At 38.7% G+C, this 24,678-nt stretch overlaps 1 protein-coding gene and 1 long non-coding RNA gene across 8 annotated transcripts in view; both read left to right on the forward strand.

Moving 5' to 3' along the window:
• Positions 1,252–1,924, forward strand: LOC109719714. Of its 3 annotated transcripts, XR_002218763.1 has the most exons (4): positions 1,252–1,275; positions 1,536–1,602; positions 1,699–1,767; positions 1,882–1,914. It is a non-coding gene; the product is annotated as an uncharacterized LOC109719714 (long non-coding RNA). The 3 variants fall into 3 exon arrangements; XR_002218762.1 differs by lacking the exon at positions 1,252–1,275 and having other exon boundaries at positions 1,402–1,602; positions 1,885–1,924; XR_002218761.1 differs by lacking the exon at positions 1,252–1,275 and having other exon boundaries at positions 1,402–1,602.
• LOC109719499 (KIN17-like protein) overlaps positions 8,402–24,678 on the forward strand; it is a 24,263-nt gene continuing 7,986 nt past the window's right edge. Inside the window, exons 1-2 of one of the 5 annotated variants that reach the window (XM_020246228.1) lie at positions 8,402–9,900; positions 13,569–13,772. In XM_020246228.1, the coding sequence (XP_020101817.1) occupies positions 8,626–9,870 (1,245 nt within the window). In that variant the 5' untranslated portion in view covers positions 8,402–8,625 and the 3' untranslated portion in view covers positions 9,871–9,900; positions 13,569–13,772. Of the gene's footprint in view, positions 9,901–10,503; positions 10,981–12,090; positions 12,243–13,486; positions 13,507–13,568; positions 13,773–24,678 lie in introns of those variants that run through there. The other 4 variants (XM_020246230.1, XM_020246229.1, XM_020246227.1 and 1 more) reach the window with 4 other exon arrangements.

Raw genomic sequence — 24,678 nt, forward strand, 5'->3', positions numbered from 1 at the left:
AAAAGTTGAGGGGTTTAAATGCAAATATGGCATGAGAGGGGTTATATAAGTTAAGGCATGAGTGAGAACTCATTTGTTCTCACTCTCACTCTCAAACCTTCCCTCTCTCTCTCTCTAAAAATCCTTCTCTTCTCTCTTCCTCTCTCTCTAGGGCTTGGACCAAGAGGGGATTTGAAGGAGAAAAGCTTGGAGATGAAGCTCTCCAAGGTGTAAGGCAAGCTTGGTCAAGGCTTTGAAGGAAAGCTTGGGCTCCAAAGGTGAGTTCTTATGATTTTAAGTTAAGTTTTGAGTTTTTGCTTCCAGTTGAAGCACGTAGAGAGGTCTATGGTGGTTTTCCACCATGTTTTGTCAAGCTAGGGGCTTGATTGGAGAAGATGATATTGTGGAGGACCTATATTTAGGGTTTTGTAATTTTGAGGTTCAAACTTGGATTTGATCTCATTTTAACCTAATTGGTAGGTCTACGAACGCGTCGGTGCGCTCGGTTCGGCGATACGACGAGCGTGCGCAAAGATATTGAAAAAACAAGCTGAAATAGTACAGATCGTCGTAGTTCGCGACGAACAAGTCTAAAAATCGTGAAATCGGAACTACGGCATTCTTGTGACACATAAAGGTAGGGGGTGCTATCCGGAAACACCGGATCTCTTTCTATGTCTATGTCCCTTCTTTGAGCATGTTGATATTATAGCATTCTTGCATGTAGGGTAATGAACAGTACATGTCGGTTGTGACAATTATCTGCGTGAGATTATGTAATACACTGGACTTTCGCAAATTGCGGAGTTCGAGTATGTGGAATGGTGTGTGGATCACTCCTACATGTTCTAAAAGGTTAGAACAAGTTTTTGGATAAGTTAGAGGATGATTGGAATGCTAAAAGTAAGAAAGTGCATTGATTGGGCGAAATCAGCCTTTTCTGCTTGGTGTACCGGTACAGCCATTATGGTGTACCGGTACACAATGCAGAAACGTGGCAGCTTGGGTATTTTGGTCTTTTCACATCTTGATCTCATCCATATGAAGCCAGCACGACTTCTGGAGCTCAGTGGAGGTTGCTGAGGCTCAGAGCACCCTTCTTCTTCATCTCTCTCTCTCTCTCTCTAGGGTTTTTCTCTCTCTACATCGAATTCGCCGATTTCGCTCGTTTTCGTCGCCGCGCGCGTTCTTCGCTGGTTGCGAGTGTCGCAGCACCTTTGTGCACGTGCAAGAGAGCGTTTTGGAGGGAATTTCGCAGCCCTGGACCAGTGAGGTGCTGGTTGGAAGCCTGAGAAGGTAAACGACTTGATTTTTCCGTTATCGACGTTCTATTCGTCGATTTGAGTAGCGATTTCAGATTTTTGCTCTTGGCTGTTCTAAACTGAGAATTCAGCTATTATTAATGAGTTAATTAGCTGTGAATTAACCTTCTTAGACCTGGGATAAGCTACTTTGAAGCTTAATTGGAATATTTAGCCATTTATGAAGCTAAAATCGGAACTTAATGCACTAAGTTGTGCGAATTGATGCAAATTGGGATTTTTTCTTCGCAGCAGGTCTTCGAGCCTCGTTGAGCTGAACTTGTACCTTTTGAAGCTGGTTTGGGAGGTATTCTAACCTGAGGTAAGCAGGGATTTTAGTTAGAAACTGAATTCGCAAGATTTCGACTATTATAGCTTATAATCGACTATATTGATGTCGTCTCGAAATTGTTCGCAGCGAGAGGGTGTTTGACCCTTGGACCGCCTTCGTCTGGTCTTGGAGGACCTTCTGGAAGCTTAACGTGAGGTATTGAACTAAGCCAAACAGGGATTTAAGCTATTCCAATGTACGAAGTGTAATTGCGCCGAAATTGGCCTTTTCGATCGTAATTTTGATACGATATGTATGCTTCGTGTTCAGCAGGATTGCGACCTAGTGGAGCTGATCCTTGGAACTCCTTGGACTGTTTTGGAGCCTAGTACTAGGTGGGTCGGACCTAACCAGAGCAAGTGAAACTCCTCTATGTTCTATATGTATTATAGAAATGGTTTTATTGTGTGCTTATGTGATTGTTAAAGGGCTCGGAACTCGTCATCATGACGTTTATCATATGTGAATGAGCGTTTATGCATAAAAGTACTCATGCATTCAAGTATTTTTGTTTTGTTCAGTAGAACAACTAAGAATTCAGTTTATTATGTTTCTATGATATAGAGAACATATATACATGAAAGTATTTACATTTATATTCAATTCAGTTGAATGTCTTATGAACAAGTGTAGGATGCACTTTAAAGTAGAGAACAATGACATTCTCTTGACTCGAACGTAGAGAACTATGACATGCTCTGGACTATGTTGATAGTGCCATACTAGTGAAAAGATTATAATGCTATGTGATTTAGCTTTACCCTTACATGTTTACAATCTAGTGATTACTAGCTCTTGTTACTATTGTGTATTGAAATTCCGATCAGAGGATCGAGGGTAAGAACTTTGCAATGAAATTATGAAAATTGTGACATGTGGATATTGGATATTGTTTGCTTGCCATCGTGCTCATTCGCACACGCTTGTGAGGGTAGCTCCCTACAAGCCGGCACTCCGGAGTTGGCCTATGCGACAGTTGCTCGCCCGTGCGGGATTGGGTGCCGAAGTGGATTGCCGTGGGGAGTGTATACTACCACGGGGCCATTAGGCGCGGCGCAAGCTGGACTACCTTGGGTAGGTCCCTGTGAATGAAAGGAAAGTACTAAATGAAAAAGGACAGTAATGAATGTTTATTACTTAAAGTGTACAGTAGTCACTTTTATATTCGTGCTTATACTCATGTCTATGTTCATGATTACAGAAGTTGCTATATCTCTTTTATGCAAATGGTTCATTACTGTAGAAAGCTATTACATGTTGATTACATGCTTATTACTTATTAGCAACATGCTTATAAATCATGCAATTATTGTTATTGCTTTCATTTAGTACATCTTGAGCCTAGTGGTGTAATTCGCCGAGGCTGGCGGCTTACCCACTGGGAACTATTGTTAATAGTTCTCACGCCCTTTTGGTGGTTGTTTTTACAGAGCCTGTTACGGGAGAGGCTAGGGATCGTGGCAAGGGAGTCGCGCCTAGCTAGGGACTACTAGGAGCGTGCTAGTCGATCACCTTGCTACTCGGGCTACGGCCGAGGGTGATGTCCCTATGTATAGAGAGACCACCGTTGTACCTATTCTTTTTGTATACCCTTGATGTATATTTTACTTTCGGGGTTGAGATTATAGTGGTGTTACTTCTCCTTTTGTTGAGATCTTGGATTGTATACTCTTTGTATATTGACTTATGATACTCGTTGTATATCGACTTGTACTTTGCTCTGATATCAGGATAGGACTTCTTGTTTTACTTCCTACCGACTTGTTGCTTGTAGACGCCTTATATACTACAGGTGTATGGCGGGTCTGTGCACGTACCGGATATGCTTCCGCTGGTACCCGGGCGTGACAGATTATTGTAATGATATAGAGCCATGTGAACAAAGATAGTAAAAGACCCTATATGAATGTGAATGTAAGAAATGACCGTGACCGTAGTAAACAAAGGTGACATTGACATTAGTGACTCGATTGACATCAAAAAGTGAATAGTTAAACAAGGTTTAACCCAAGTAACATTATGGGTATTGTGGCATCAGGACCACCGTGACGTTGGCAAGTGACAGTATGTGCATGAATAGGTATTAACCATTTATCAGCATTGAGACAGTGAGAATTGTGATAGGTTAGCCATACCTCCTCAAATTGAGGATGAGATCATACTCACAGGTATTGGTTCCGGCTTGTGTGAGGTCGCTCCTCCACGAGCGGTGTACTCCGGAGAAAAAATGCACCACGGGTGGACGTGCCCGGCAAAGATCTTTTGGGTGGTAGTGCCTTGTGCCTCCCCCGTTAGACGGGATATGTGGACTGTGAGTTGGGGTAAACCAGGAGCACCCCAGGTTGATTGGGTAAAGGCCAGAGAAAAGTGAAAAGAACATGCATGCATATTAATCATGTATTTGAATATGAATATCTATCTATAAATCGTTTTCTTGCAGGCATTGTATTAGAAGTGCATTAGTTGGTTTGTTATTCTTCTTTATTGAAATACATATGCCTGAATTAGACCTAATGGGAGAATCCGCGTGGTCGGCGGCCGAACCCACTGGGAACTTCGTTCTAGTTCTCATTACCACTAACCCTGCAGATCCGTATGCGAGCGGGGCGGCGGAGGATCGAGGCAAGGGAGTCGCGCCGTAGATAGCGACCCCGGAGTTACATAGGCATACCCTACACTTGGTGTATTCAACTTTTGTATGCTGAAATTGTAAAGTAAAAGTGATGTAATAGAAAGATGATGTAAATTGCCTTTTGGTTAAAAAAAATCCTGATGTAAATGAAGTAAATGAATGTAATAGACTACTTGTGTTTGATTCAAATGAAATCAAATGACACGTATATTGGATGTTTAGTTAGTTTCGATGCTTTCACTGTGGTTGTTGTTTGCCCTCGTGCAAACCTAGTATATCTCGCAATTCTCCTTGATGATTTGCTTGTATTATACTTGTTGTTCGAGCCTTGGGCGGATAGGGGAGGTACTGTCCGTTCGGCGTCTGTCACATGCTCAATCCGACCAAATTGGCGGAGCTCGGGGTGTGACATATACCACTTGAAGTGTTTAGAAAGCAAATTTCATACATTTTCGATATTGTTCTCTTATCCATCAAGTGGATGCAAAAATGAACGGCTGAAACTGAATAGTCTTTAAAAAATGATGATAGGAGTCTTGTAATCAAGATCAAGAGTATAGATCTTGTTTTAAATACTTTAAAAAATTTTCTAATAAAAATTCAATTGATTTGAATATCTTTACACCGTTAAATGAGAAAACGCCTCATATCGACCATTAAAATTACAAAATTTGAAACCATTTGATCATTAGACAAATGATGTCGAAAAGATTTGAAATTTAATTTCTAAACACTTTAAGTGGTATAGATCATGTTCAACAGTTCCGATCGTTGACTTGGAGGCTCTATCATCGAAAATAAATGGGTGGCAACGGAGCCCGTTTGCTATCGATAGTATTCTAGCTCAACTATATATATATATACTAGTAAATTACCCGCGCGATGCTGCGGATTTAAAATATTTTAATTATAAATTTTAATTAAAATATTTATATTATTTTAATTTTTAACTATTAATTATATAAATTTAAAAATAATCTGAATAAAAATAATGTAAATTGGTTTATGTGCTACAAAATTTTTTATAAGAATTTGTAAGTAACTAAATAATTTTATAAAGGAATATATATGCAAAAAATTATTAAAAAATTCATAGAAAAAAAGATTGTTGGGAGGAGCTCTTTAGTCTTCAACTCTTCATAAATAGGAAAAAAAAAAAAACTTCTATAAGGTTCACCATTCAAGGTTCTATAAGGTTTCACCATTTAAACTAAAATATAATTTAATAAATATAATCTAATCATGTAAAAATACATATGTAAAAAATATTTGATCAAATTTTGTAATATATTTTAATAAATATTTTATTTAAGTTAACAAATTAATTCTATATAAAGACTTAAAAAATAGAAAAATCAATTACAAAATTAATTTTGAGCAGTCTATTGCAAAGGTCTTAATAGTTGAGAGGGTCCTCACATTTTTTTTTATGGCCAAAATATCTTTTGCTAAAAATGTATAGAAACTTCCTAAACTTTTAATTTTTTAAGTAGATATATTTATCAAAAAATTTATAAATTTTGTTAAATTCATTAGTAATTTAGTTAGATTTAAAATTTAATTTTCTTTGGTCATCTTATTGTAACTAAGCATAAAATTACAACACTAAATAAAACTTGATTGGCCTTAATCAAAAAATTATAGTTGAGGGTTATCCTATATATGTTTATTTATATTAAAGCAAATGATACTATTTGATGCACCAACTGTATAATATAATTTTGTGCACTTTATTTTTGAAAATAGATATAAAATTTAACTCTAGTAATTTTGATATAGAGACATTTGATATAGATAGGTTGCATTTATAAAATTATATTTTAATTTAATAATACTAATTATAAAAAGTTAGATTAATATGATGTAATATTATAGATCTAATTATAAAAGTTAGAATTAATATATATAATATTTATAGACCGAATTATAAAAAGTTATGATTAATATATGTAATATTTATAGCATGGGTGGAGGCAAGTTTTCTATAAATGAGGAGTGGGTAGGGAAGAAATTATTTGATACGTCGGTTCTATACTTATGTATTTAATATCATTACTGATAATCCACTTATTGAACCTAAGGCTATATAATTAATACATAATTTATTATAAAATATAAAATATTATTTTTAAATATATTAATTTTAAATTGAAAAAAATAGATTGATGTTATATATTTGTGTAGACCGGTGTCATTCAATATTTTTTAAAAAAGAAAAAAAGCTTGTGTAGACTGGGTGCATGCAATTTTTTCAAAAAGAGAGAGAAGAGCCTTAGGAGGACACTTGTCATCTCTAGGGGCCGTGAGGTGACAGAACTCTTTCATATATGTAATATTTATAGATCTATTATAAAAAGTTAGAATTAATATATATAATATTTATAGACGAATTATAAAAAGTTATGATTATATATGTAATATTTATAGACTGGGTGGAGGCAAAGTTTTTCTATAAATGAGGAGTGGGTAGGAAAGAAATCATTCGATACGTCGGGTCTATACTTGTATTTATATATTACTGATAAATCACATTGCTGGAACCTAAGGCCTATAATATTTAATACATAAACTTATTATAAAATATAAATTATATTTATTAAATTATATTTAATTTTAAATTTGAAAAAAAGATTTTAGATATATTAATTTGTGTAGACCGGGCATTCAAATTTTTTAAAAAAGAGAAAAAGCTTGTGTAGACCGGGTGCATGCATTTTTTTCAAAAAGAGATAGAAGAGCCTTAGGAGGACACTTGTCATCTCTAGGGGCCTTGAGGTGACATAACTCTTTAATATATGTAATATTTTAAGATCTAATTATAAAAAGTTAGAATTAATATATATAATATTTAAGACCGAATTATAAAGTATAGATTAATATATGTAATATTTATAGACTGGGTGGAGGCAAAGTTTTTCTATAAATGAGGAGTGGTAGAAAGAAATCATTCGATATGTCGGGTCTATACTTGTATTTAATATAATACTGATAAATCTACATTGCTGGAACCTAAGCCTATAATATTTAATACATAAACTTATTATAAAATAAAATTATATTTATTAATTATATTTAATTTTAAATTGAAAAATATATTTGATGTATATTATATTTGTGTAGACCGGGTGCATTCAAATTTTTTTAAAGAGAGAAAAAAGCTTGTGTAGACCGGGTGCATGCAATTTTTTCAAAAGAGAGAAAAAGAGCATTAGGAGGACACTTGTCATCTCTAGGGACTTGAGGTGACAGAACTCTCCTTTATGGAGTAGTATAGTATATATATATATATATATATATATATATATATATTATATATATATTATATATATATTAATATATATATATATAATATGTTAATTTGTGAGAAGGCCGCCCCCCCCTCCCCCTCCCCCACAAGTGAACCACCCCACCAGCACTCTCACAGCACTGTGAGGGGGGTGTGAGCTTCTCATACTGAGAAGCCCTTCCGGCGGTGTGGCGCCACAGAGGGAGAGAGAGAGAGAGAGAGAGAGAGAGAGAAGAGAGAGAGAGAAGAGAGATGCCTCTAGGGATAGGGAGAACGAGGAATGAAAGCTACCTCGGGCAACAAAGGGCGGCGGCGGCGGCGTCGGCCAGAGAGAGAGAGAGCAAGAGAAGAGAGCGAGAGAGAGAGAGATCGAGATAGAGTTCGGGCGGGGGGGTAAGAGAGAGAGAGAGAGAGAGAGCGAGACAGAGTTGGGAGGGGGGGTGTATTCAAAGAGAACAAGGTGAATGGTTCACCGTGTCTAGAGTGTGGACACGGTGAACCATTCACCGTGTCCAATAGAATTGGAGTCTTTTTGGACACCGTGAGAACACGGTGAACGAATTACTATGTCTAGACACGGTAATTCGTTCACCGTGTTCAATACGTATATAGATATACCGAGCGCCGCATTGCTATTGAACACGGTGATTGGTTCACCGTGTTTAGACACGGTGAACCAATCACCGTGTTCAACTTAAATAGCTGGCCCCGCCTGTGCCCGCGTGGCGCTGACGTGGCGCTGGCGTGGCAGGGCCAGGACCATTTTTGCAAATAAATTTTGGACAGAACTATTTTTGTAAATAAAATTTGTTAGAGGGCTATTTGAAAAAAAAAACCCTTAATTCAAGGTAGGTCCTATAACTGTAGATACATCTCGGCGGCTCAGAATCCTCGTTCCCGACCTATCTCTCCTCTCCTCTCCTCCGGTGTCCTCTCTCCTTTCCTCCGCGCAAGGCAATCATCAAAGATTAGTTTTGGTTTAGGGTTGGGATTAGCGTCTGGTTTTCTTCTTCTCCTTGCGTCCTCCTCTTTGGCCGTCTTTGGCCGTCTGCGCCTGCCCCCCTTTTGTTTTTGATCCGATCGGGTGGGTGGATCGATGGGGAAGAACGAGTTCCTGACGCCGAAGGCGATCGCGAACCGGATCAAGGCGAAGGGGCTGCAGAAGCTGCGGTGGTACTGCCAGATGTGCCAGAAGCAGTGCCGCGACGAGAACGGGTTCAAGTGCCACTGCATGAGCGAGGGCCACCAGCGCCAGATGCAGGTCTTCGGCCAGAACCCCGACCGCATCGTCGGCGGCTTCTCCGAGGAGTTCGAGCGCGCCTTCCTCGACCTCATGCGCCGCTCCCACCGCTTCTCCCGCGTCGCCGCCACCGTCGTCTACAACGAGTACATCGCCGACCGCCACCACGTCCACATGAACTCCACCCAGTGGGCCACCCTCACCGAATTCGTCAAGTACCTCGGCCGCACCGGCCAGTGCAAGGTCGAGGACACCCCCAAGGGCTGGTTCATCACCTACATCGACCGCGACTCCGAGACCCTCTTCAAGGACCGCCTCAAGGCCAAGCGCCACAAGGCCGACCTGGCCGACGAGGAGCGCCAGGAGCGCGTCATCGCCCACCAGATCGAGCGCGCCGTCTCCTCCCTCCCTCCCGAGACCCCTCTAGCTTCCGATCCCAACAATCCCACCGCATCTCATGCGGACGGTGCCAGGTCCGCGATCACCGGAAACCCCCCCAGCGGAAAGGTCGCATTTCTACTCCAATCCCAATCCGCCTCGGTCTCTTCCAAACCTAATAACGAGGCTGCGGCCCCAAAGTCCGCCCCCAAATTAGCGTTCGCCGACGAACCTGATTCCGAGGAGAAGAGCGCGAAGAAGAGCAGCAGTACTAGGGTTGGTGCTTCAGGAGGTGGTGCCGGTTTGTCGGCATTGGACGAATTGATGAGGGAGGAGGAGAAGGCGAAGGAGAAGATCAATAGGAAGGACTATTGGCTTTGCAAGGGGATCGTCGTGAAGGTGATGAGTAAGACCTTAGCGGAAAAAGGTTATTATAAGCAGAAAGGGGTGGTGAAGAGGGTCGTTGATAAGTATGTTGGTGAGATTGAGATGCTGGAGAGCAAGCACGTGCTTAGGGTTGATCAGGAGGAGCTGGAGACTGTGATCCCGCAGATTGGAGGGCTTGTAAGGATAGTCAATGGAGCGTATAGGGGGTCGAATGCGAGGTTAATTTCAGTGGATACGGAGAAGTTTTGCGCGAAGGTGCAAATTGAGAAGGGGGTTTATGATGGGAGGGTTCTTAAAGCTGTAGAGTATGAGGACATCTGCAAAATCTTTCAGTGAGAAACTACTGATTTGATGTCCAGAGAAAAGGTATGCTGTTCTTTAGCTTGTTTTGCCGATTCTTAAATTAATAGTTGAGCTTGAATCCTATTTTCTTGCTGTGCTGGAAAAATCTTACAAAGTTGAGTGCAAAATTAGTTATAAAGTAATAGAAATGAGCTCAGATGAGGGATGGGGAATTATAGGTTCCATGCAATATGAGATCAAGGATACGCCTTTTTATTTTTATTATTTTTATAGCTCACCTGCCAATGAGACAGGGATTATACTTTAAAAAGCAGATTAAATATGTTTGTTGACTTCACAATAACTATTTATGGTTTTTCATTTGGTATAATGACTGTTATGGCTGTACGAAACTACACTCTTTATTGATTTTAACATATACTCCTCATACTTGGGAGTGCTGATTGGGTTTTGTTCTTTCCAATTTTTTACGGCATTATTTTAGGACCTAGCATTATTATGGCATGATTTTAGGACCTAGCAGTGGATCGAAGTTGAACTTGTAGGGCCTCTTTGTACTTAAGATGAAATTACAAAAACATTGTTCTCAACTTGTTTTGCTATATATTTTGTGAATCCTAATCATTCTGATGCTGAAATGCTATGTGAACAAATGATTTTTATAAGGTATACACATTTGCATTTATGGCTACATTTCATTGAGAGATATTCACGAACCACAGGCGAAGGAAGATATCTAACCATTCAAATCCTTAAATTGTATTCAACCTATGATAAAAGAACTGAAGTTCAGGTAAAGAAGTAAACATTTTAGCTCAACATGTATGTATGTCTGTTTTAAAAGCACGAAGAGTAATTGATCAGATTCGCAGGCGTTCCTATGAGGAAACACTTATGATGCTGGAACTCATGCCTTGTCGATCATGTTATCCCATTCTAAAATTGGTTTATTCTGCAGCAGCAAATGCTAATCATAATATGGGTTTGAACGAAGCTGATTTATTCATTAGTAAAGCCGAAACCAATAGGAATACTATTGTGAAAAAGTTAAGACCCCGAGCTCGAGGACATAGTTATTTGATAAAAAGACCGACATGTCATATAACAATTGTATTAAAAGAGAAATCTAAATCATTTTTAGATCAATCTAAATCATTTTTAGATCAATCTAAGATTTAGATTCATATTAAAAAATATATATAATAGAAAAATATGGGACAAAAACTGAATCCGCTTGGTTTCAGACTTGGTATAACTCAAAGTCATCATTCCTTTTGGTTCACACAACCAAAAAATTATTCCGCGGGTGTCACGCCCCGGGGTCTAGCATTACCCGGGCTCGCCAACAGATCCGCTGCATACACAGGAAGCCCTGTGTACACAAAGTGATAGAAGCACCTGTAACAGTACAAGAACCACTATTAGAGAGTAACAGAGCTTCTAAAATAGAAATAAATTGTAATATACCGAACTTCTACGATGGTAAAATCTTGGTGGGAACTAACTTAAAAAGCTATTAGAATAGTTCTGGCGAGGTTCGGGGAGCATTTGAGTGTTTTCGGCGTAAACCGGACGCGGAAGCGGGCTCCAAAAGCTGAAATTGCATAAATGCAGAAATTTGTGTTGGGTATCGGTACTAGAAATGGGGTACCAGTACTGGGCCGGTCGGGTACCGGTATTGGAAACGGGGTACCGGTACGCAGTGTTAAAAAATGTGAAAAACACAGTTTTTGAGCTGCGGGACCTACGGGGTCCGGACCCTAGCGACAAGGTCGCGTAAATGGCCCTGAATGAGGGCATTTTGGTAATTTTGAGTGTTGGGCTTGTATAAATACCCCTCCTCCTTCTCCCTGTTGGAGAACACACACACACACACGTTTGAGAGAGAGAGAGAGAGAGAGAAGCTCTCCTTTCTCTCTCTAGTCTCCTCTCTTTCCCTCTCTAGATCTCTCTTCCAAACTTAGGGTTTTGGTGGAGAGCGAGCTCGGGAACGCGTGGGGAGCGGTGAATCGAACCTTCGCGCGCTTGGTGGTGCGGCGTGCTTTCGACTCGAGGTTCGCATTTTGGTAAGAGTTTAGGATTTGGATTAAATCCTTCATGGGTGGTATTCTAGAGATCCCTAGAGTATTCTAAGCATGTTTCTCCATGATTTTGGGGTATTTGGAGAAATAGGAAAAGCTAGGGTTTGGATTTTGGGGGTTTTGGAGTTTTAGGGTTTTGAACCTAATTGATCTCCTAATTCTCTAATTGAAGGATAGAGGAGAGCCCCTGGCAACTCTAGGTTGGAAATCGGCGAGTGTTCGGTGGTCGATTGCCAGTTCGAGCCGAACCGGGCAACGTGTGCCGTGGGAGCCCGATTGCAAGTGTCGACAAGCAATCGGAGAGCATTGTTAGGTGGGTTGTGCTTCACCGAAGTGATTAGGTCACTTTCATGCCAAAGTGAAGTATGGTTTATTATTGATGCATATATGTGTAGTGGTAGGTTGTATATGATAATATGAATGCATGAATCATATTATGCTAGATGTTGTTACCTACCATTGGATGACGATGATAATATCGGCATGTGCATGAGATGCTTGAGGACATATGCATGTTGACATATTGTGAGAATATGCTAAATTCATATGAATGTGAACTTGGGTCGATAACTCTAGGTTGATTAGAGAACTCGACAATTGGAAAACAAGGACATGTAAACTATAAATTCTAGGTGTGGACAACTAGGATAACAAGTAGATTGAGTGGCATTGAATCTAGTGTCATTGAACATAGGTTGAACAGTGAACCTAGAGTCGAGATCTAGGTGGAAAGGATATAGAACCTAGTGTGATTGACCCTAGGTTGTAACATGTAGTGACACCTAGGGTGGTTGAACCTAGGTTGTGGACTATAGTGGTAGAGTGACCGCTAGGATATGCATGAATTGAACCTAGAGAGGTCGCCATTATAGGGTATGAGACCAACTCTTGAGCTATGGAAAGTAGATTCCAGAATCCCTAAGAGTGGTAGCTGCGAGTACGTGTGGTTCTCCTCGCTCGGCAGCAGTTGAGACTTGCGGATGAGCGCAAGTGAATCATAACTGCCGGTATGTGTGGTTCTCCTCGTCCGACAGTGATTCAACGGGTATGTGTGGTTCTCCTCGCCTGGTATGAGCTTTGTGGACACGGGTATGTTGGTTCTCCTCGCCCGTTGAGCTTGAGCGACTTGTGGTCCGGGGTTCGACGGTATTTTCTCACCCTGCGATAGACCTATAGTCGAGAGGATTTAAGGCTGAGGTGCATGTGAGACGTCCTTCACCTTGAGCCTGACTGAACACGGTATTCCGCGGATGATTGACTCAAGACCGAGTCGGGTGGCATATGGTATAGTTTGGCTAAGGTAAAAGTAACCTTAGAAAAGAATGACAAATGAGCATAGTGTGACTACGGTAAGAATAATCGTACGAGAGAATGGCAATGATAGCGAAAAGCCAATGAGATAAAGTGACTAATGATATGTGTGGATTGTGAATTTGATCTACTTGCATGAGTTGCATGATTTGCATGTTGCATGTTGTGAGGCAGAAGCATGATAGCTGTTAGTTGCATAAATTATATAATGATATATATATATCTGTTGGACTAACATATTGTTTTGCCTCCTTTGGACCTGGTGGGTCGAGCTCTTCCCTTGGGTGGCCGTATCCACTGAGAACTATAGACAATAGTTCTCACCCAACGTTTTTCCAGGTCCACACGCGAGCGGCGCGGTGGCGCGAGGAAAGGGCGTAGCTCTGTAGATAGCGCCTTACAACTGTGACCAGAGATAGCAGTACCCCAAGTTGGTCTAGCATAGGGGTATGGAAATGAAAAGAAAGAACCAAGTTGCAATAATTTGTAATAGTTGTATGTATTTGGAAGCAAAGGATATGTAAAATGTAAATTGGATGTAAATGAGCTGAATGCTCGTAATAGATTAGTACTTATGTTTTCGGTACCTTTCTTATGCATTCAGTTTGTGAAATCTCTTCCTGTTTGGAACCACTTGATTTGTACTGTTGCGATGCTTTGGACGTATAGGGGAAATTCTGTCCGTTCGGCGGTCTGTCGGCGCGCTCGAATCCGACCAAATAGGCGGGTCTCGGGGCGTGACATTAATAGTCACCTGTACATACATGTAATCCAAGGTGTAATATAATAATACAAGGTGTAATATAACTAAAAGTACAACATCATCACCTGACAACTCTAAACAGAAAAACAGATACAACTGTATGTACATGACTACACAAAAGTGAACTATCTCCACAAAAAGGGGCTTGCTCTAGAACAATGACCGGGATAGATAGGGATTTAGCTCGCGACTCTCTTAGCTCGATCAGAAGCAGCTGCAAGAAGAAGTGGCAAGCGAGTGTGAGAACTACTGTAAAACAAAGTAGTCCTCAGTGGGTACCATTACCGACCCCAACGACCTACCCACTAAGTCTACGAGAAAAATAGTATAAATGGTAGGTAGAGAAACAGTAAAATAAGGGAGAATAAAACTCTACAACTACTATGCCACTATTCTACCACTATGCACATCAAGATCTCTGTAAACATATGTATCACTAGCTAAGAAAATAGCCCTCACTCACCCAATCCACAAGGACTGCGATATGCCCGTCCCGCCCGTCTAAGCTACACCTTACACCACCTCGAGGGCAACAGGTGGAGAGTAAAAGTCCAACCTGGACTACTACAACATCAACGCAAGATAGCCAGACTCCGGAGCGGCACTCGTGGGCGCGACCCAACTGAGTATGCAAGCGTGTTTCTATCGAGCTTAATCAGGCTCATGCAGGCTATAATCAAAACAAATGGGTCAAACTGGTCTAATAACAAAGGCTCATGTGCCCTCGGCATAATCTGCTGCAGGAAGTAAATCTGGGTCCACCGTCAACCCCAACGGCACCCGACTGTATGGAAGAGCCTAAACTTTGCTATAAAAACAAGCTCGACATTTCAGCATGAGCGTAATCTCAACCTATGCCAGTCTAAGTATCCACGACGCACTAATAGCGATGATACAAAAGAGAAATCAACTCCCGAGGTTAAATTTGTTAACCTTTCGAAAAGTGAGGTATGTAGGTTTTAATGAGTTTTCTCCTAAGTCAAGTCCCAGTTTAGCATGTAAAATTTATCTAAAATCATTAAATCATGCTCCAAATTCAGATTTCATTTAAAAACAAGCAAATCCATAAATTCGAGCTACTAATAGGGTAATATGATACAAATATTGTATGCTGAAATTCTGTACAACTTAGGAGGGATTCCGAAGTATTCGGTCAACATTAACCCACCTAGCGTGCTAATCCAACCACGGATCGAATCGAAACTCCACAGGCACCTTCCCATAGATAAAGAAGTGAAGATGAAATCCAAAATCCCTGTCGGAATTAACGAATTTTAAAAGTGGAATAAAGTTTCAAGCGAAAGTCAATATTACATGTAAAATCAGCTTCGGAATCAAATTTACCTAATTCTAGGCCAATGTATTACAATCTGGCTTAGGGCATCTTTGAATCAGCTAGAATCCCTTAAAGATTACTCATAAGAAAGTTGGAGTCACAACTCGCAAAGATTAAGCTTCAATATCGAAAATCAGCACTGCGACCAAAATTACCTCAATTGAAGCTCAATTCCACAACAATTCGGCAAAATAACTTGCTCCCCTAGCTTCTCACAATCAAGTAGTCCAATAGTAGGTTCCAATTTATCATCTTGAAATGTCAAAATGTATCCATTTCACCCTCAAGTTCAGTGGCCGCGCTGAGATGCACTGCAGTAGCTGCTGGACTGCACCTTGGTGCTGCGAATTTGTTGCTCCACAAGAAAATCCAGGGCAAGACAAGGCTAGGGGGTGATCCATGAGTGATCTTTGACTTCTATACTATGATAAATATCTATAATTCACTACGAAATTCCACTACAATTAGGAAATAGAGGTCAATAATTCAGCTTCGACGTAAAAACAGTTTTTCAGTTTTCGACCTCGAAGAAAACTAAAATTCTTACTCATCTTGCCTCCAAATTGGTCCTAACGAAATTCTAATCACTAGAGAATGAAGTCAAGATCACTCCCAATCCTTCCAAAGTCAAAATCCAAAACTGGTCCAGTTCAGTCCAGAAAATAAGCATTGCACCATTTTGGATCAACTTTAAAATTAGAGCTACAAACCTGATTTTTCAGCTCAAGGAAGTATAAATAGCCTCTCAACATCCCCCCACACAAGTACAAGCCTTCAATTTTGAAGGTGGAGATTCAAAACTTCACCAATTGCGCAACATATTAGCTCCCCTGACTAATAACCACTCTACTGCCAGCTTCACTGCTGCAGTGAAGCAGCTGGCAGCACTTGATGCTGCTGCTGCTGTTGTTTGCTGGATGTGCAGGGACCAAACCAGCAAGGAACACGGAGAGAGGGATGAGAGGGGAAGTCGCCAGGTTGCTCCTCAGTCAAAACACTATAAACATCCAGAATAAATGAGTAATTTTCAGCCCATAAGGAGTTGAACTTGGATTAGGAACCAAATTTCAGAATCAAGCCAAATCAGTTGCAAACTCAATTAGAACCAAAAATTTATCCTCCACTAACCTCCCACATGGCCCAAGTAAGCTTCTAATTAGCAAAAGATGAAGATAGGTTCCTTTCCAACCTATCAAGATCTCAGCCAAAAGAAGAAAATCCAAAGAGATTCATCAACCCCATGAACTATTCAAATTCAGCTCATATAAAAAAATTCGACTAATTGAAGCAACTTACCCCCAATCTAGCTGAAATTACACACTCCTCAAGCTCCCTTCTTCATCAAGAGTACATGAAAGAACCATTTCAAGCAACCCCAATCTCGAATTTCCTCCAAAACTCCAACAAAGTTTCAGCTGAGCTGCTGTTGCTGCACTTGATGCTACTACCCTCAAACTGCAGCAACTCCTACTGGATGACCAATCAGCAGGAATGGAGAAGAAGTTGAGGGAGTTGCTGATGATGTGCCTCTGATATTGCTAGCCCCAATTTGGAGAAAATGAGAGGAGGAAGGAGAAGAAAATGGAGACTTATTGCAATCCACCAATAAAACAAACCTGCTGCAGCCTTTCACTACTGCTGCTACTTGCTAAAGTCCTGCGCAGGAAAAGAGCAGGGAGAGGAAGAATAGAGAGAGAAGGAGAAGATAAATAGGAGAAGGAAAAGAAGAGGGGAAGGAGAAAACAACAAACCTGAGTTAGGGTAATTGGTCTTTAGTGCAATGTGCCTTAGGCACATTCTAGTAAAACTGCACTAGCTGAAACCTAAAGGAGTTTCGGGTTTAATTGTGACGTCAATTTCACGTCTAAATCAAATCCACATTGCCCCGACACTTTTCCAACATGTTGATTTATTCACGGACTGCGATCATCAATATTTTTCTTCCAAAACACTACAGTGGGTGTACAAGAAAGATGAAAAAAATACAGAATTTTATCAAGAACTATATAAGAAAAATAGGAAAATATCCTCGGGTTTCGAAGGAATTGCACGTATAACAATTAAAAAAAAAATCGATTTGATCCAAGTCATAATCTATATTGGATTCCCAAATTTATTAATAGAGGGGCAAACACGAGGAATCGAAGAATTACAGATGAATGTACAAAAGGAGTTTCATTTTGTAAACCGGAGACTCAACATTGCTATCACAAGAGTTGAAAAACCTTATGGACAACCTAATATTCTTGCATAATATATAGCTTTACAATTAAAAATAGAGTTTCGCTTCGAAAAGCAATGAAAAAAGCTATTGAATTAACTGAACAAACGGATACAAAGGGAATTCAAGTGCAAATAGCAAGCCATATCGACGGAAAAGAAATTGCACGTGTCGAATGGATTAGAGAGGGAAGAGTTCCCCTACAAACAATTCGTGCTAAAATTGATCATTGTTCTTGTTCCTATACAATATGAACTATTTATGGAGTATTAGGTATAAAAATTTGGATATTTGTAGATGAGAAATAATCGACCCTGTCTTCCCATTTTGTCTAGAGATAAAACAAAAAATGACAAACTCTTTCATTCTTTTTCCGTTAAAAAAAATGAACAATTCTAATTCTATAAGGTTAAATAAAAATTCGATTGATAATTTGGTATAATTGCTATGCTTAGTGTGTGACTCGTTATTTTTTTCTTTATAGTTTCAAGTTGGGATTAAAAAAAAAAAAAATAGACTGAGCCCCGCAATGAACTTTGTAATTATATAAAATAAACTAATAACCAACTTATTGCTTCGTATTGTCGAGATCCCAAGAAACGGTCACTATATGAATGAGTGGATCTATCATATGGTTGTAGCAACTGAAATTCTTTCAAGAAAAAATAAATCTGATTATGGGTTGTAAAGCAAAAAAAAAAAATAAAGGGATATGGATAAATGGAAGGATGATAGAAAGAAAGAACAAAAATATCAATGATATATGATTCCAATATGTATGGTCTATGAATCACGTCATAAAAGGCAGTGTGATAAAGCATCAATACTGATAAGATAATTAGAAATATAAGAATTTGTAAATGAAATAATTTTAAATAGAATAAAATAATAAAGAGCCTTCGGGTTAATAAAAACTGAGGAAATTGACTCGGGAACGAATTTTGTTGGAAGCTCCATTGCAAAGTTCGGACCTAACCATTAATGGAGAAGCTATGGGAACGACAGAACCTGTGACTGCATAGGATTCTATTGAAAACAAATCCTAATAATTCATTGGGTGGGATGGCGGAACGGACCAAGAAAAAATTGATTTATTCTGAGAGGTCATGAATTGAACCTACGAATGAAACAGGAAAGAGTAAATATTCGCCCGCGAAACCTTTATTTATTGGATTACAATCTTTTGTCGTAATTTGATAGAGGTCAAAAAAAATAAGGAAAGGATTCGTTATGTTATAAAAATAAAAAAGAGAAACATTACATTATCTATAAAGATACATAAATGTACACACACGTCTAGCTGTATTGTATATCTTGTATCTACATCTTCCTTCCTATGTAAGAAATTCAATATCAATAAAAGCCATTACTTGGTGTATTATCTATTAATGTGTATCTATAATATTATTGAATTTGAATCCTTTCATTCGCGAGGAGCTGGATGAGAAGAAACTCTCATGTCCGGTTCTGCAGTAGAGATGGAATTAAGAAACAACCATCGACTATAACCCCAAAAGAACCAGATTTCGTAAACAACATAGAGGAAGAATGAAAGGAATATCTTGTCGAGGCAATCATATTAGTTTCGGCAGATACGCTCTTCAGGCACTTGAACCTGCTTGGATTACAGCTAGACAAATAGAAGCAGGGCGAAGAGCAATGACACGATATGCGCGTCGTGGTGGAAAAATATGGGTACGTATATTTCCCGACAAACCTGTTACAGTAAGACCCGCGGAAACGCGTATGGGTTCGGGGAAGGGATCCCCTGAATATTGGGTATCCGTTGTTAAACGGGGTCGAATACTTTATGAAATGGGTGGAGTATCAGAAACTGTAGCTAGAGCAGCTATTGAGATAGCTGCGCGCAAAATGCCTATACGAACTCAATTTCTTATTTCAGGATAGAGATGTGGAACTAAACAAAAAGGGGTATTGGGGATGAAAAAACAACCGCAGGTTTATTTATTTCTGGACGGACAATATTTCTTTTTTTTTTTTTTCTTTTGCATTGAAATAACAGATTGAAATAAAAATGATATGATTCAACCTCAGACCCTTTTGAATGTAGTGGATAACAGCGGAGCTCGAAAATTGATGTGTATTCAAATCATAGGAGCTGGTAATCACCGATATGCTCATATTGGTGATGTTATTGTTGCTGTAATCAAAGAAGCAGTTCCCAATATGCCTCTAGAATGATCAGAAGTAATTAGAGCTGTAATTGTACGTACATGTAAAGAACTCAAACGTGAAAACGGTATGATAATACGATATGACGACAATGCTACAGTTGTCATTGATCAAGAAGGAAATCCAAAAGGAACTCGAGTTTTTGGTGCGATCGCTCGAGAATTGAGACAGTTGAATTTTACTAAAATAGTTTCATTAGCTCCCGAAGTATTATAAATAGTAGTAGATGAGACTATATGATATAGTAGGGTATCTGAAATAGACCAAATAGATCAAATTACTAGATAGTGTCTCACGTATATACTTTATTAAAAAAAAGAAAAAAAGGGAAACATGTTGATTATATCAAAATTAGGAGGAACCTATAATTCTAGTTTGTCATGGGTAGGGACACTATTGCCGATCTAATAACTTCTATAAGAAATGCTGACATAGATAAAAAAGGAAGGGTTCGAATAGCATCTACAAATATCACCGAAAACATTGTTAAAATACTTCTATGAGAAGGTTTTATTGAAAACGTCCGGAAACATCATGAAAGTAACAAATATTTCTTGGTTTCAATACGACATAGAAAAACCAGAAAAAGAATATATAAAACTAGAACCAATTTAAAGCGTACCAGCCGACCCGGCTTACGAATTTATTCCAACTATCAACGAATTCCTAAGATTTTAGGTGGAATGGGAATTGTAATTCTTTCTACTTCTCGAGGTATAATAACAGATCGAGAAGCTCGACTAGAAAGAATTGGAGGAGAAATTTTGTGTTATATATGGTAATCTTCCACCTGTGGTATCCGAATTTGATCTCTAATTTGATCTCTAACTTCCTATTTGTAAAATAGAGAGGAAAAGTGAGTTATATAACTCTTCCTCCATTAGTTGATACTTCAAGGAGGTTACCTGGAATGAAAGAACAAAAATTGATTCATGAAGGTTTAATTACTGAATCACTTCCCAACGGTATGTTTTGGGTCCATTTAGATAATGAAGATCTAATTCTAGGATATGTTTTAGGGGGGATCTAGTGCAGTTTTATACGGATACTACCGGGAGATAAGAGTAAAAATTGAAGTCGTTATGATTCAGCTAGGGGACGTATAATTTATCGACTTCGCAACAAAGATTCGAACGATTAGGTTAATTTTTTTAACCATGGGTATACAATTCAAAGTTAAAAAACAATTCAAGAGACTTATTCTCTTCCAAGAAGTAAATTCAGAATTAAGGTAAGGAATAAAAAATATGAAAATAAGGGCTTCCGTTCGTAAAATTTGTGAAAAATGTCGACTGATTCGCAGGTGTGGGCGAATTATAGTGATTTGCTCCAATCCGAAACATAAACAGAGACAAGGGTAATCTTTCTAAAAAAGAACTTTACTTTCAAAAATTCTAAAATAAGTACTATATGTAAAAATAAGGTAAAGGGCCTATTTTAACATGAAATGTATATCTCCGTATCTTTTCTTTTTGTATATTTCTGACTCATAAATATGAAATGATAAAATATGACAAAAGCTATACCATGAATTGGTTTACATAGGAATGGGCGTATTGGTTCACGTAAGAATGGGCGTAGAATACCAAAAGGCGTTATTCATGTTCAAGCGAGTTTCAACAATACCATTATAACTGTTACAGATGTACGAGGTCGGGTAGTTTCTTGGGCCTCTGCTGGTACTTCTGGATTCAAAGGCACAAGAAGAGGAACACCTTATGCTGCTCAAGCCGCAGCGGTAAATGCTATTCATACAGCGGTTGATCAGGGTATGCAACGAGCAGAAGTTATGATAAAGGGTCCTGGTCTCGGAAGAGATGCAGCATTACGAGCCATTCGTAGAAGTGGTATATTATTAAGTTTCGTACGTGATATAACACCTATGCCACATAATGGATGTCGACCTCCTAAAAAAAGACGTGTGTAGAAATAAGAATTAAACCGATTTCAAGAGAAATAAATGATTCAATGATCAAATAATAATACTAGTATAGTATGGTTCGAGAGGAAGTAGCGGGATACACTCGAACACTACAGTGGAAGTGTGTTGAATCAAGAGTAGACAGTAAGCGTCTTTATTATGGTCGTTTCATTCTGTCACCACTTATGAAAGGTCAAGCTGATACCATCGGTATTGCCATGCGAAGGGCTTTACTTGGAGAAATAGAAGGAACATGTATCACACGTGCAAAATCTGAGAAGGTGCCACATGAATATTCTACGATAGTAGGTATTGAGGAATCAGTACATGAAATCTTACTAAATTTGAAAGAAATTGTATTGAGAAGTAATCTCTATGGAGTTAGAGACGCGTTGATTTGCGTAAGGGGTCCTAGATACGTAACCGCTCAAGATATCATCTCACCACCTTCCGTAGAAATAGTTGACACGACACAACATATAGCTAACCTGACGGAACCAATTGATTTGTGTATTGGATTACAAATCAAGAGAGATCGCGGATATCGTATGGAACCCATAAATGACTCTCAAGATGTAAGTTATCCTATAGATGCTGTATCCATGCCTGTTCGAAATGCGAATCATAGTATTCATTCTTATGGGAATGGGAATGAAAAACAAGAGATACTTTTTCTAGAAATATGGACAAATGGAAGTTTAACTCCTAAGGAAGCACTTTATGAGGCTTCTCGTAATTTGATTGATTTATTTATTCCTTTTCTACATGCGGAGGAAGAGGACATTAATTTCGAAGAAAATAAAAACAGGTTTACTCTACCCTTTTTAACCTTTCAAGATAGATTAACTAATCTAAAGAAAAACAAAAAAGGAATTCCATTGAATTGTATTTTTATTGACCAATTAGAATTGCCTTCCAGGACCTATAATTGTCTCAAAAGGTCCAATATACATACATTATTGGACCTTTTGAGTAACAGTCAAGAAGATCTTATGAGAATTGAATATTTTCGCATGGAAGATGTAAAACAAATATTGGACACTCTACAGAAGCATTTCGCAATTGATTTACCTAAGAATAAGTTCTCATTTTAAATCCATTGTAATTTTTTCATCTTCTTTTTCTAATTCTAATAGAAAGAAAATTCTAAAGAAAAAAAGAAAACAATTTTGCATCTTTGGCACAATCCGTATTTTCGCGGAATAGATCATAATCAAATTAATGTATCTAGGGAAGATTCACTTTGAAGTAACTATTCCCTAGATACCTACATCATGGTACTTCGCGGTTGAATCAATTTGAAAAAGACCTAAAGTTAGGGATTTATCAATAGGTAATGTTGCTCCAATACCTAACCAAAGAGCTACTGCGGTACCGATCAAAAAAACTGTTGTAGCTACTGGTCGACGAAATGGATTTTGGAATTTATTGACATTCTCCAAAAAGGGTACTGTGAATAATCCCATCGGTACTGAAACCATTAAAAGAACGCCCAATAACTTATTGGGTACTGTGCGGAGTATTTGAAATACGGGAAAGAAGTACCATTCGGGTAATATTTCCAAAGGAGTTGCAAATGGATCCGCCGGTTCACCAATCATTGACGGTTCTAGAACCGCTAAACCTACATTACATGCAATAGTACCTAAAATTACTACTGGAAAAATATATAAAAGATCATTGGGCCACGCGGGTTCTCCATAATAATTATGTCCCATCCCTTTAGCCAATTTTGCTCTTAATACAGGATCATTCAAGTCAGGTTTCTTTGTTATTGGGATAGGTGAATTCTTATGGATCCATCCTCCGAAGGAACCGGACATGATAATTTTTCATCATCCGGCTCGAGCAAGAATCAAAGGAATAACAGAAATAAACCCATATAATAACAGAAATAAACCCATATAAAATAAAAAATCGTTATTTCATAAACATAGTTAATAACTCTATGTAAGTAAGAAAAGATTTATCACATTCCATTTTCCAGAATTGCAACTACAACTATTCATTGCAAAGAATTCTGTTCTTATAGGTAAATGCTCAATATCCAAGTAGGCTTACAAATTTGATCATGATCAAGTGCTTTTTGGATTGTCTCATGTCTTTTGATTGGTGTTTATCCCCACCATATCTCGATTTTCTTACGTAAAAAGTATTTACTTGTTACTAATAAAGTCTAGCCTCTGTTCTTCCTTAGATCCCTTCTTTCACTCCGATAGTATCATAGATTGGAATCGATGCAAAGGAAATGAATGCATTTCCACACTATAATAAATAAGTTAAGTGGAATAGATAGAACATTGGATCATGCCACATCACTTATTCTATTCTACGGATCTTACGGAGCCTGTTCGTGGATGACATGATTCGGGTATGATCATAGAAAATATTCTCCTCAAGCGAACCGGCCTATCCTCTGCTACGTAGGGGACTTACGTTTTGGTTGGATGCGGAGACACATTTGGTTGTGAATTCCAACGTGGCGATAAAATCATATATCTGCATGGCCAAATCAATAGTTCAAGTCACACACTCCCATAATCCATCCTCTCTTCGGAAAATCCACTTCAACTATTCGTATCAAATAAGGAATACAATACTTCCGAGTTGAAGAGAAGTATCCAAAAAACATGTCTTATTTTTTCAATAATCCATATTTGTAGCAATGAAATACTATTGTCCTTCCCGATATATGATCAATTACAAATATCTATGATATGTCTTCTCTATAAAGGACCGGAAATACCTTGCTTACGTATCATTGGAAAGTGCATTAACATAAATACGGCAGTAAGGAGAGGCAATACAAAAGTGTGTAAGCTATAAAAACGAGTCAAAGTGGATTGGCCCACACTAGCACTTCCACGTAATAACTCTACTAAAGGCGATCCTATTACAGGAATAGCTTCGGGTACGCCTGTCACGATTTTTACTGCCCAATAACCAATTTGGTCCCGAGGTAAGGAATAACCAGTTACACCAAAAGATGCAGTCAATACAGCCAAAACCACACCT

The sequence above is a fragment of the Ananas comosus genome, linkage group 13 (genome assembly GCF_001540865.1).
Source record: "Ananas comosus cultivar F153 linkage group 13, ASM154086v1, whole genome shotgun sequence".
Classification (NCBI taxonomy): domain Eukaryota; kingdom Viridiplantae; phylum Streptophyta; class Magnoliopsida; order Poales; family Bromeliaceae; genus Ananas; species Ananas comosus.